General features: G+C 47.2%; 1 protein-coding gene across 1 annotated transcript in view; it reads right to left on the bottom strand.

The window, feature by feature from the left end:
• LOC135908616 (uridine phosphorylase 1-like) overlaps window positions 1-9,353 on the bottom strand; it is a 52,217-nt gene extending 42,864 nt beyond the window's left edge. Inside the window, exon 1 of the mRNA XM_065440440.1 lies at window positions 9,130-9,353. Coding sequence (XP_065296512.1) covers window positions 9,130-9,170 — 41 coding nt within the window. The 5' untranslated portion in view covers window positions 9,171-9,353. The remainder of the gene's footprint in view (window positions 1-9,129) is intronic.
• Between the last annotated feature and the right edge of the window lie 5,159 nt (window positions 9,354-14,512).

The raw sequence follows: 14,512 nt of genomic DNA, 5'->3' as shown, positions 1-14,512 counted from the left end.
CAGCGACATCGTGCACGTCATCCGCCTGAGGACCCATCGTGTCCCAGACACTGAATAGCCCAGTGTGCAGCGAGCCTTTTCCGTGCCGCTGTATTTTGACTGCACCGAGTCGGTGCTCTCGCCGCCGAGGAGGTAATGTCAGGAGCCACTTATTCTGCGGACGACGTTGTTGCGTAGCAGACGAGGAAGGGGACGAGCTGTGCCCGCCATCTTCGTTGTTGTGGTGCCACTCGCTGTCACTGTGTAAACATCGTATATAATCTCCTTTTGTCATCTCGCCGTAACAATATGCATTAGAATCTGATTTTTGCCAGTTTCGACGAGCCAAGCTGGAGCGCGTAATTTTTAAATCGATTCATGCATTTTCACTGCGGTCTGCTGTTCCTAAACTACTGCTTGATACTTGCTTCCCATGGTGCCCCGACTTCACTAACGGCGTAAATTTCCACGCGGACAAATAAAAATAAACGAGTGACGCTGAGTGCGAGTGGACGTGAGTACGAATGCGTGCCCGGAAAAAGACGTCCATCGGTGAGTGTAAACGCTCACTAAATTTGTCGAGGTATGGCGGTGATGCGCAAAGCTGTAGTCTTTGCTATGACTGTAAATTCCACCGTGCTTTAAGCACTGCGGCGCGGATTAGCTAACGTGCGTAAATGTGGCGTGGCTGGTACAATATCAGCAAGCGGTAATGCAGAACTAAATTATATTGTATACGGAAAAGTTCAATACTGAGACATCGTGACCGCATTACACATAACGGGTTGGCCATTACACACGTCCAACTGCACAAACCCTTGATATATCGGATTGCGAGAACACATGCTTTTTTTAGAGCACCACTATAAGTTCCGAAATTCATGTGAATCAACGGACCGCGTGACATAGCAAACTACAATCGTTCGGCGTAAATGTTGTGATGCATGAAATCGGTCCGTAGATAATAGTGAAGCACCTGCATCGCAAAATTAGGAACGATCGGCGGGAGTCCATTTGTGGCGCCGAATGTAGCGAATCCAAAGGAACCTCGTCTTTTTTTTTGTTTTCGTTTCGGGAGCAGGAAGCGCATTTCGGCTCAAGCATCCGACTGCGCCACAGCCACCCGTGGCGCACAAGGGAACCGCGTGCAAGGGCGGACGTTATTCGCAGCAGGTGCAAGCCCCACGCGTGTCGGTGAGAGGTTGCGTACAAAATGGCGTCGCCACGGATTCACCGTGTCTCCAGCGCTGGCAGCGCCAGGGGGTTACGTCACAAAAAGTGGGAGGCGAGCGAATCCAATGGCTTTGGGGAAGCAGGGCAAGACGAAACAATCGCCGAACTTGTAGCTCCATGGGAGCGTCCACTCTTCAACTATACATAGTATTCTGTAGTGGTTCACGATGTTGCGCGGAAGCAGACGATTTTATTTTGGCAGGGTTGCGCGATAGACATTGCCAACTGGCATTCGTTAGGTGGATGGCATTGCTTTCTGTAACGGACGGGCTTGCTTTCTGCATCAGCGCATCGGCTATGCTCCAAGATAAATTGGGTCACCTGCATGTAGTTCTTCGACACGCGCCTCAGTTCAAGTACTCGAGCGTTTTTTGCATTTCGCTTCTATCAAAACCAGGGCATCGAACCTGCGACGTTGCATAACCACTGAGTCGCCAGTGCGTCGCTACATAGCCACTGAGTCGCCACGGAAGGTTGTTTCAACGTGATGGGAATCGTATATGTACTACATGTCGGGATCCGCTCGCTTCGCAATGATAAATTGTTTACTAGCTATACGATATGACGACATGAGACTGAATGAGATCACTACAGCAAAAAATCACTTTCTCCAGCATATTTGGCGAGCTTTTGAGGTGATAATAAATGAAACTGCAATAGGTACATTTTCGGGCAACTCTGGAAGCATTGCGATTGCAGAGTTGTATTGCCAAGGGTCGAGCGACGGAAAATACTGGCATGGACGCAGGAACGCCCGGATATATGCCAACAATGATGTAGGACATACTGCTGCGGTACGCGGTTTTGCCGAGACAAGCGTGCAAACAACAACCAACCCATTAATTTTCTCTATTCATTCTTAGATGTTACTGCAAGGCCAAGAGCTGAGACAGGCGGCAGGTCGTACTGCACAAATATTGCTCAGGGCCGCTATTTTGTAGCGATGCCTTATGCCTTATTCTATGCTATTCTTATCATCCACGATACACGGCCGCCTGATCCCGTTGATAATGCGGGCAGGCTGTCGCTCTGACCACTGGCCAAGCGCGAAAAGCCTGAAAAAGCATAGAATCGGAAAAGGCATCGCTACAAAATACCGGCCCAGGTCTCCGCGAAAGTAACCCGCGCTTCACACGCCTGTGCTGTGGGAAAACGCGCTGGCAAGCACAGGTAAGCAACAGTGGTAGCGCGCCATCGATCTCCATTTTGCTACAAAAGCAGCAGAGAGCAGCACGTTGAGTGGCACTGGTCAGAGAGGCGCAAGTGCGCTGGTGAGATGCAATGCAAGGCCCGGGCTGCCGTTAACGGTGTGCACGGCTGACCCTTTGCTGTTTCCCAGCCTGCTCTTATTTCGTACGAGGACAAATGCACGAGGCTGCGGCTCAATCAGGCTGAAGTATATAATGCGACTTTCATTGCTTAATCACTTTTTTTTTCGTTTGCGGCATAATTTACTATATTACAGAATAGCAAAGACCGACGTACAGTCTTTTGTTCAGCTACAAATTTACTTCAAACTTGAAAAGCTCGCATCTAACATTTGCTGCCTCTTACATTCAACTCTAAGAGAGAAGTTTGCCCCTGAGGACGTCACGGCGACCGGGTACAGGAAATCACTAATTGCTCACTTACGTTTTGCCACGTGCTTCCGGCTACATGTACGTCAGCAGTGTCAAATCAAATCGTTTTTATTTCCCAGAAAGGAAAGTGTCTAGAGGGGATCGTTGGCTAAAAGGTATTACGGACAGCTCGACTGGGACACTGAACTCTTGACAAGGCATTTAGGTTGACACCAGTACATAACCAAAGCGCACAATACATAATATGGTAAAACCAAAACACCGAAGACATTGTAACATTACATCATACAAATATGTACCAGAGAAAGGAATGATAAACGTACCTATGACAGCACATCAAAGTTACGTTTCTCAAAGAAAAACTGAAATAAACGCAATAAAAATACAATAAAGCGAAGAGACATTCAAGCATGACAGGAAAGACGGAAATAACACAAGATAAGTGCTTTCTCTCAACGTTAATTGTCCTCACTATATTTTGTGTTATAATATATACAATAACGCAAGAAAAAGAAATTATAGGGAAGGAAGAAAAGAGCAAAGTACCACAATGAGTACATTTCCGATTTCCACATCACAATGAAGATTTACTCATACTTAAAAAAAAGGTAACCGTACTTTTTTTAACGTGAAGTTCACTACATGACTGTATTGACTGAGCATTGTTGGCAAATCATAAATCAACCATTGGAAAGCGTGATTATTGCAACATCTTTAAACAAACCAAATATCGGTATTTCTTGCGCATGAGGTAATATCTCTGGCTGTTAGGCCCGTGGTGTCTTAAAAATTGTTTAAAGTCATCATTACAGAAATAATAAGAAAGTAGAATATGATAAACGCACATATTTTCAACTTTAATAAGATTATAATCCTGAAACCAATGATTCGTTGAATAAAAGTAAGATAGATCAGCTATGTGCCGCACAGCCTTCCCTTATAATACTTGAAACTTCAAAAATTAATTTTTTGACGTGGCAGCCCAAACGAAACTGCAGTAATTTATGCGAGACAAAAAGAGGGCATGGTAAATGTGAACTTTAGCAGGGAAGAAATTTGGGCGTGTTGGTGGGATACATACAAGCTGGGATACATAGCGCGAGAATGACACAGGGACAAGCAGGAACACGGGACGAGCGCTAACTTTCAACTGTATCCCAGTTGAGCATGTATCGGCTCACCAGCTCAAATAAATGAATTGTTGAAAGTTGTATCCCGGCTTGTATGTAAATTTGAAGTTTTGTACTTTTTGGGTAAGACATATCGACGAAAAGCTAATACGGCGATTACACTAGAGGCTTTTTTTGCAAATATTAATGTGTTATTTTCAGCTTAGGTTTGAAGAAAATGTGACACTTCGAATTTTATGCTCATCAACGAAACAAATGTTTTCATCCGTCTAAACAAGGGACTGCATTGTGTCAATTGGAATTCCTTATTGCTAGCGCGGAAAATTATTGCTTTTGTCTTTAATAGGTTAACTTCTATAAAATTTTTGGTAGAGCAGAGAAACATTCTATGTAATAATTGACTGAATCTAATAATTAAAACGTTTGCATCAGGCCTGAGAAGCATACTGGCGTCATCTGCATAAAAAACAAAAGATAGACTGCCGGACTGGTCTTTAATAAGCTTTCTTCTTCTTCTACACTAGTATCGATGCTGGCAATGTCTTTTATATAGATATTAACAGTGGGCCTAGTACACTTCTCTGGCGAGCACCACTCAGCACAGGTAAGTATACAGATTTTTGATCACCTTATTGAGTACGTTGGTGCACCTCCCATAAATCTGATCGTGTCAAAGTCAGTGCCGTACCACGAATCCCGTACAAATGTAGCTTAGGTTGTAAGATACCGCGAATAATGCAATCAATGGCTTTGCTAAAACCGATAAACACACCTACCATGTAAAGAGTTCTCTCAATCTTTTGGGGAGTACACGCCGGATGAGCTTTACATAAGGAAGGGCTTCGCGAACATCGGCTTCCCTTAATAGGGCGACAAAATCGACTAGCTCCGACAAGCTGCTTGCGCGGTCGGCCATAATAAGTGGCGCCTTAAGGTAGCTGCCGGGCTACCTTAAGGAACGCTCCTTTTCCGAGCCGGTAAGGTTAAGGAAAGGTTCGACTTAAGCATAAGGTTTGTTTATGAAACGCGTTAAGGCGCTGAAAAGGTAAGGAAGGCAAAAGATAAGTATAAGGTTGGTTTGTGAATACGGGCCGTAATATGCTTCGCATAAAAATGGAGGATGCTTAAGCTTTGCCATCAAGAGTGGAACGCGACAGCGTTCCCGTAGACCCGCCAAGGGGTGTAAGACAATGCGCTACGGCACAGCGATCACTTACGAGGCGCCCCGCATCGGACTTAGCGCCCACCTATCACGCGGTGAGCGTCGAGCAACGCAGCGTTCGGCGCGGCAACGAAACGTGCGCCTGAGCGAACGGAACGAACCAAAGAACTCGATGTCTCGGAGGGGAAATGATCTACGCCAGCCAAACGTCGTGATCGGCACGGGCAGAGAGATAGATAGATAGTAATCTAAAGAAAGGAACGGCGCTTGATTCTGCAGCCGGAAGCACGGCGAAGTGTCGTCAGGAAAGAGGTAGTCGGGACCGCGACGCGCCTGGCACCGGTCCCAATGCGCGCGCGGCGCGCCTCCTGTCGGGGCAGCGCCGTACATTGAGAGGAGGGGGTCTTCTGTGTTTGCCGCAAGATGGCTCTGCGCGTGCGGAAAGCGCAGAAGAAATGCAGCGGAAACGCACTTCGCAACTCGTGTAATTGCGACTTCTGTAAGTTACATGTTCATAATTACCGATATACACCGCAGTATAACTTTCCACGGCTCTTTTCGAAGGCAACACCGCATTCACTAGAGGCGCGTTTGCACCGCTTGGAAGCATCGAACTCGTGGCTGAGTGGTAGCGTCTCCGTCTCACACTCCGGAGACCCTGGTTCGATTCCCACCGAGCCAATCTTGGAAGCTGCTTTTTATTTATGAAGCGCCTGCCGTGATTTATCGCTCACGGTCAACGCCGCAAACGCCGACACCGACGACACCGGCTTTTCTGCGACACGAGCTCCTTAACGCTATCGCGTTAAAAAAAACGAGTTGCAGTTTTGCCCGAAAGGCGAAGCATCGACTGCGATAGCAAATGAGTGGACAGCTACACGAAGTAAGGACAGTAGCTTTATCGGCCATACGAACGTGTAAACATTCGCTTACTAACTTAAGCAGCGTGGTGTCACAGGAGCCTATATAAGCATGAACACATCTCACTCGATAGCATTCAGCGCACTCTGTCCCCATCGCAGATCGCTTTCGAGACGGGGCCCACAAGGCCGCGCCGTAACGCAGCCGCCGACCCCTGGCGCGCCACTGGAGAAGAATGGCTGGTACGCCATCATGGGCTCACGCTCGCACGCTTTCACTCGCACATACAGCATATGGCGCGCGGCGACGATGTCATCGCTCGCGGTTTTTATGCAGAGCATGACCACGACGGCAGAAATGCGCGTGGAGTGTCTATTTAATTGATATCGCGATAATATATATATATATATATATATATATATATATATATATATATATATATATATATATATATATATATATATATATATATACCTGCAGCAAGTTCTTTTTTCATCCGCTTTAATTTCCGTTAATGTATCGTTTCTTTATTTCATTTAATAAGCACAAGCAATTTCCCCTATGTTGTCCTTAGTGTCAGTGGTTGTTGGCTTCTTATGACATGACTAATAAAAATCGGGCCCCTCGGTTAACCCCCTTTCTCCTTGTTTGTCTATCTATCTATCTATCTATCTATCTATCTATCTATCTATCTATCTATCTATCTATCTATCTATCTATCTATCTATCTATCTATCTATCTATCTATCTATCTATCTATCTATCTATCTATCTATCTATCTATCTATCTATCTATCTATCTATCTATCTATCTATCTATCTATCTATCTATCTATCTATCTATCTATCTATCTATCTATCTATCTATCTATCTATCTATCTATCTATCTATCTATCTATCTATCTATCTATCTATCTATCTATCTATCTATCTATCTATCTATCTATCTATCTATCTATCTATCTATCTATCTATCTATCTATCTATCTATCTATCTATCTATAATGAACGGGAAGAAAGGGCACTGAGGGTGCTGGTTTTTATTAATCATATCATAAGAAGCCAACAAACAAGAACAGCATAGGGGAAATTACGTGTCCTTATTAATCGAATTAAAGAAATCAATTAATGGAAATGAAAGTGCACGAAAAAAAGAAAACCCTGGCCACAGGTTGGGCACGAGCCCACGTTTTCGCATTACGCGTGCAATGCTCTTACCGATTGAGCTATCGGGGCGCCGTTTCCCATCTACTTTCTGCGGTATTTATGTTCAGCTGCTAGAACTAAACCTGCGAGCGTTAGTTAGCGCTACCACTCACGGCCTTGATGGCAGATGTTGCACATCCTTTCTGCCCCAGGCGACACGACAACGTGATCTATTTGGGTGACGGCAACTGGTCAATAAACCCACACGTGCTACCTGAAGGCATCAATGCTGTCGGATTCAGGACCGTCGTAATACAATGAACGCGAAGAAAAGGAGCCGACAGGCCTGATATTTAATAATCATATCGTAAGACGCCAATAAACAAAGACACCAAGGACCAAGGACAACAGAGGGGAAATTACTTGTGCTTACTGATATATTCTGAGCAGTACCTGTACGCATAGATGCCGCGAGTAATCATGGTTGGGAGCATGTTATCAGTGGCTGATCGATGACATAAAGTTCTTAAGAACGAAAATGTGTCAATCTGGCCTGTGATTTCGTAACAATCCCCCGTTTATAAACCTTGCGGTCACAAACTCACACGCCACTGCGCCAAGCGCGACAGGTGTTGTCAAACGTCCTTGTGTATGAACAACGCGGCGTGGGCCGCACGATATAAGAAGTTTCTTGCCATCGTCTGTCTCAGAAAAAAGTTGTGCATGTTTATGAACAACACGGACGAAAAAAGCAAGCCCATTTCTTAAAGAAAGATGGTTGAACGCGAAGCTTTTCCCCAACGCAAGGTGAATCAAAGTACAAAGCTAACGACCACGCGACGAAACCAAGATATGCTAAGCGGCCTGGTGCTCTGCATATGGTGATTTGATTGCTAGTTTAGGATTGTATTTTTTTAACGTTGAAGTTGAATGAAGACACATTTCGTTAGGTTGCATAGCCTTTATTTTAGATCATACAGAGCCGTTCATTACAAGCACAACTCCACACTTTCGCGGACGACTCTCTCTCTCTCTCTCTCTCTCTCTCTCTCTCTCTCTCTCTATATATATATATATATATATATATATATATATATATATATATATATATATATATATATATATATATATATATATCCCATTGTTCTTATCGGTACAACTGCGGCTTTCCTGCAGTATGTTTTCGGTGCTCACAGACGAAGTGGTGAGACGTAGATAGTTTCGCTGTAAGACGTCCAGACAACTGCCGCCGGAAAGCTTGGTGAGGACGGAATGCGTGGAAGCAGGAAATAACAAGGCTGCAGAACGGATGAGCCCGAGTTTGTTTCGATAGTGTCAAGTTAGCGCGGAAAGGGTGAGTCGAGTTTTGTTAACCGGTTACCTGTGAAGTCGCACCAATGAGGACTACTGGCAACCATCCGAAGCTGCTGCAGCGGCCAGCGAGAACCGACCATCGGGAGCAGCAGTCTAAATCTTTGCGGTGAAGACTGCACGCATGGCGTAATTTTAGACTTTCCGCCTCGCCAGAGATGGTTCTCTGAATCGTGGAAGGATGATATCTCACGCCGTCGGTGTTACAACTGCCCATACGCCGGGAGCTAATTTTGGCACCGGGAGGTTGCTATAGGCAACCGTAAACGCGCTTCATCGCGCGTTGATCGGTTAGCTCGCCCGGCCGCCTTTGATCGCGAAGCCTTCAACCACGGGTACGTGCAGGCTGCACAGCATCACGTGACAATTTGAATCGCGGTAATGATTTTGTAAACATTTGTTCCGTTTTCGTGCTTTCGCCCCTTACTGTTCAAACACGTGTGGTTCCGAGCGATTCCACTTACGGCTCTTTCCACTGAGCGAATAGCAGCAGGCACGAAAAGCACTCTCGCACCGGCTGCCGAGCTTTTCCATGTCCTCCTCCCACTGGAAAGCACTGAAGCCAGCGAACGGCCAGCAGAATGGGGCTTGGTGCGGTAATAGCGAAATAAGCAACCGTGGAGCGACTCCCCGACAGCCTGCAGGCAACGACACGCGCGTACTCACCGCGAGCCGGCGTCCGCTGCTCGGTTCGTCTGCTGCGCCATGGGTGAATGGAGCCTCGGCGGTGGGGGTGCACGCTCGCACTGTCGCTCCACCCGTGACGTCGGCACTAACGGCGACGTCTGGATCGATCGGCGGCGCGCGCACGGGCCGCAGAGTGTAGAGGAGGGCAGACGAGGAGAGCAGCGAACTCGAGCATGGAGTAATAAACGACAAGAGCGAATACTCGAGCCTATACACCAGAACACCGTGAATTCAAAGGGCGCCGCCATATTGATGAGCGCCGGTCGCGCCATCTATCCCAAGCGCCGCGAAGTAGCAGGCCTGGGCTGCCACGCCGGAAGATGCGACCCGGCGCGAAAGCGAAACTTGGGCTTTTTAGCTGGGCGGAAAGCGTGTTTCGCGTTTTTTCTAACCTGTCATTTTCGCTGTCTGGATTCAATCATGCTTCAAGACCTCATGCAAGTCCGCAATGGCCACACTGAGTGCTGTGCAGACTGCAGAAGCGAATACATCGGGTAGGTACGCTATTACGTTTGTACAAACCGCGCGCTATATGCTAGAGCACGTGTGAGCTTTTTGGCACGTAACCTGTGAAGGAATTTACAGCACTGTGTTGGTGCCATATATTATTAAAGCACGCAGAACACTGTCATCTGCACTTTCAGTTTGGTCTTGTTTGTCATGGTCTCTACTGGGTTGGCCGCGTTTGGCAACCAACTGGCGAGGTCGTTTGACTGCCTGGTTAGCAGACGCCTGCCCTTCACATATATAGTACTTTTAGAGCATTTTGGTTTGATTTGTTCTTTCTAACCGTGAGTTGCAGCACACTGTGAACGAGAGGGCATGTTCGCGCTGTTTCCGTTTCCGTTGCTCAAAGGCCATCGAGATTTCGATAGAGTTGTAAGGTGCTCCGTTGACTCGATATACTATTGACTCGGAGGCCGTCGAAACGGCCCGTGTAGCAGCTCGAACTTGACCTTTGAGTCAACTGACTATCGGTTGGAAGGCCTTCCAAACGCCCGTGTGACACGGGTATTACATCAGCTAAGCCTTTTACGCTTATCTGCTGGGGCAAAGCTCATTTAGGACGAGCGAGAGGTGGTGTTCCGGCACGCCAATATTCGCGAGCGTGTGTTTATATATAACCTATTTAGAGAGGCGGATTAAATGCCCCCATGGCTACGCTTATGCTTGTCTGCGCTACGTATAACGAATCGAAAATTGTGTAATTACGGGCAACGGCGCATATCTTGCGATTCCATCTTTATTGTACAGGTTAATCAGCTCTGCTTGGTCACGAGAGCAAATAGTGCAGTAAAGAGTGTTTTCAGGATTCACATGCAATTTTTTTGCAGTTACAAGCGTAAGTTACATCAGCAAGTTGCGCTTGTCTGCCCTTGGTATGCATGGTAACAAAGCTAAAATTGCATATACGCGTGATCTGCGCAGATTCTTATGCAGTTGTGGACTGTCAGGGGTAATATTTTAGCCTAGTTCAACTTACCTAGTAGGTGCATGTTTTGGTCGAGCATAAGTGCAAAGTGTCCTTGTGCTGCGATTGGTGCATAATAACCAAATGCGAATTCTCAAATAATATGAACCACCCTTTAGAGGCAGCAACATGGCAACCACACAACTTCTAGACATGCAGTATTGCAGCCGCTACATGCCGTAACCATTCGTGTCTATCATATCAGTTTGCTTTTATTTATGGTGGCAGACCGTTGCATGCCCAAGCTAATTTGTGCAGCAGTACAATGCTGCCAGCAGTGACAGTAACCCCTAAAGTAGAATATTTCTACCACTTCCCCGGAAATCTGTAGAATTTCAAGGGCTGCGTTCGACCTTTCATGTTTTCGAGGCTGTTGTGGCAATCATCAACACAATAGTATCGCGTGCCACCTTTCCTGGCTGATGAGGTCGCCCTCGCCATCGCAAAAACAACGCGCACGAGCCAGCGCGAGCGCTCCCGCCGAACAGAACACGGGCGCGCGCTAGCGCAGCGACGACCTTCGAAACTTCCATCGGTCCGCTAGGGGAGCATTCGGCGCTGGTGCAGCGCGGGCAAACTTGCACAACAGCCAAACAACTCGCAACGCAACGCACCGTTCCTGTGCGGTGCTCGTTGCCTCGCCGCGGGAAAGGCGTTCGCCGCTCGGGGTTTGCGCGAGCTGCTTGCGCGGCCACTTGTCTTGCAAACGGACGACAACGCCTGCAGCATCGCAGTGGTGGTTCTCGCACCGGTCAGCGGGGCTGGACGAAGGCGGGAGCGAACGATGACTCACAGGAGCTAGTAATTGCTGCCGTCGCGCCGCGGGAAAGATTACTGCCAAGTCCGGGACCAATGAACAATTCCGGGGAAAGGAGGGCTGTCAGTTAATTGCGCATTACTCAGTGGCGTAGCAACGGCGGGAAGGGGGTGGGGAGGGAGGCGTGGGCCCTGGGTGGAAGGGGCCAGTGGGGAGGGGGGGGGGCGCTGTCATATACGTCTGAAGACACCTGGAAATTGTCGATATCCTCGCCTTCCTCGACTACACCCGGAGAAGAGGGGGGGGGGGGGGACAGAAGACCTATGGGCGCCGGGTGCCAGATGACCTAGCTACGCCACTGGCATTACTATTTACTGTGGTAGAAAAATGATATTTCAAGTGAATATGCACCTTTTCTGACGGGAGAGGAGTGATCAAAGGAATTTTTCATTGCTTGTGTGGAGAAATTTTGCAAAGTGTATACCCGAATAATTTAACCACCTCATTGCAAAGATACACCTCGTTGCAAACAGGAGTATTAGAACGTAAATAGCGTTACAAGACAACCTAATAAGAGTCTCATTACGCATCATCTCCGTTCAGGCCACCCACGCGTCGTCGGCTTGTTTTCTTCTTCTATACAAGACATCTAGCAGGACAGCCCAGCAGCAGTGTATAGAGCGCGTTCTGCGGTCGCGTTATCTCTGTGGGATTGTCCAGAAGCTGCCAAATATCACCGATGGCGATGGGCCCTGGGCGACGCATCTGCTTGCACTGCCGCCTTTCGTTCAGATAGCCGCTTAGTCGTGCCACATGATGGAGCTTCAACGCGTACGTATCTTTATAAATTAAAAAGACGCCGTTCTCACAGTTTCAAACTGATCTTGCGAGAAGTCGTTTATCTCGAATAAAATACAAAGGAAGTGATCAAAAATGTAGAAGGTCGCAAGAAAAGTGTGGTGCCAACCATTGTAATATCAGATAAACACCATCTTTAAAACAAATCATCCTTTGAAACAAGAATGCCGATTCCTTTCGAGAGCGACGCAAAAGCTCGGTGAGCATGAACGACGAACATAGGAACTTCACGGTCTCAAATGGTGACCGAAGAGGCGACGACACACATCCGCCGACAGAAAATTGCGATGCGATGCGATAACTTTATTTGGAATCCGGCGATTGAGAGGCCCGGGCCTGGGGCCGCCTAGATGGCCACTGGGAGCTGCTGCTCCTGTGTGGCTTCCTTGGCTGGAATCCGGCGATTGAGAGGCCCGGGCCTGGGGCCGCCTAGATGGCCACTGGGAGCTGCTGCTCCTGTGTGGCTTCCTTGGCTCGCTGGACGGCCCAAAGTTGGTCTTGGAGTTCTGAGCTGAGCAGCACGGCCGACCACCGCGCCCGTAGATTTTCTGGGGAGACTGCCATTTTATTTTGATATATTTCACATCCCCACAACATGTGTTGAAGGGTGGCTCTAACAGACTTGCATAGCGATTTTTTTTCTTCATCATGTGTTTCGATTTTTCGTACAAGTAATGCCCCTCTCTGAATAACCCAGCTCAAGGACTTTAATTATGTGATTTGCAATAGGCGACTTTTAGAAATTCCGGGAAACTTAAAAAAAATGTTCACCTCGTGTTGGCGATGGCGAAACAGCGCGAGCCTATGCCTGTGTTGACTATTACGTCATCGGTGTTCTTCGAATGCGATCTGGTGCACACCACGTATGTGCCCTGTGGACGCGTATTGCCGATGACATCATGGCGCGAGCCTTATTTCCGTCGCCCCTGCCTTGTCTAGGTGACGTCACGGCGAAAACTCGCCCATCGCGCACTCCACTCACTCAGCGCCCTGCGCCTACTACTCTAAACTCGCGTTCTCATCTCCCAACATACCTTTTTTTGCCATCTGAGCTTATAAAGCGAGATACACCTATCATTGAAAAGTGAATGAAGTGGACAAATAAAACTATCGTCCCCAAATATGTCAGTGTGGCTTCTGTGGCGTTGAATGAACAAGAAGCTTGGTTTTTCGATGCCAGATGAGAGCTGTGCCCATGATCGAGTGCTACATTGTTTCTGTACATATAGCGACAGGGTGTCAGACTATAGGTCAGTTGAAATTATGCGCGGTGGGCCCCGTCCTTCTATATTGCTGTCCAAGTCTGATACTAGAAAAAAAGGAAGAAAAGTGTAATTGTGGCTCACGGGACGTTGCTGAAAAAGGAACTTTTACTTTTGGATGACACATGGGCGCATTGCACACGATCAAGCGTCACATGGTGCATGTGTGCTTGACGGCTGGATTGCCAAACGAGGGAGTCGAAAGTGCGCTGTATGTGTGTCCCGCCTTCCTATTGTATCGTACAAGCGTGATTTGCGAAGAAAAAGAAGAATGTGTGAATGTTGCATGGGCAACGTTGATGAAAACAGAACTTGTATTTTTGTATGCTACATGGGAGTCAGTACGCATGATCGAGAATCACGTTGTGCATGTGTTTCCATTGGATGACAGCTTCCAAACAAACTAGTCAAATCTACGCGCTGCGCATGTCCCGTCCTTTTATTGAATTGTCGACATCTGATATGGGGTAAAAAAGCAGAAAAATTTGTCAATATATTTTTCGTGACGTTCCCTTCTTTCGGATCTCAAAAGCACGTTCCATATGCAAGGTGTCTGATTTAAAGTTCTATGAACAAAGGAGTGTGGCTGAAACCAACTCAGTGGTGTTGAGAATCGCACGGGCTTGTTCGCGGTATTTTTTCGTTTTCCAAAATCAATTAGTGCCTAACCTTTTAGATATTGGTGTCACCAAGAAAGTGCCAATAAGAAAGTTGTAGATCACATTTAAAAATGGCCGACTGAAGTGTTTGTAGCATTGCCATTTGTCACATTGTCGCACACATTGCCACACAAACACACACACACACACACACACACACACACACACACACACACGCACACACGCACACACACGCACACACACACAAACACACACACAAACACAAACACAAACACAAACACACACACACACACACACACACACACACACACACACACACACACACACACACACACACACACACACACACACACACACACACAGCTTAGTCACAACGAGCACACATCCAAAAAAC

Source organism: Dermacentor albipictus, chromosome 4 (genome assembly GCF_038994185.2).
Source record: "Dermacentor albipictus isolate Rhodes 1998 colony chromosome 4, USDA_Dalb.pri_finalv2, whole genome shotgun sequence".
NCBI lineage: Eukaryota > Metazoa > Arthropoda > Arachnida > Ixodida > Ixodidae > Dermacentor > Dermacentor albipictus.
This window is presented reverse-complemented; position numbering and strand designations above follow the sequence as displayed.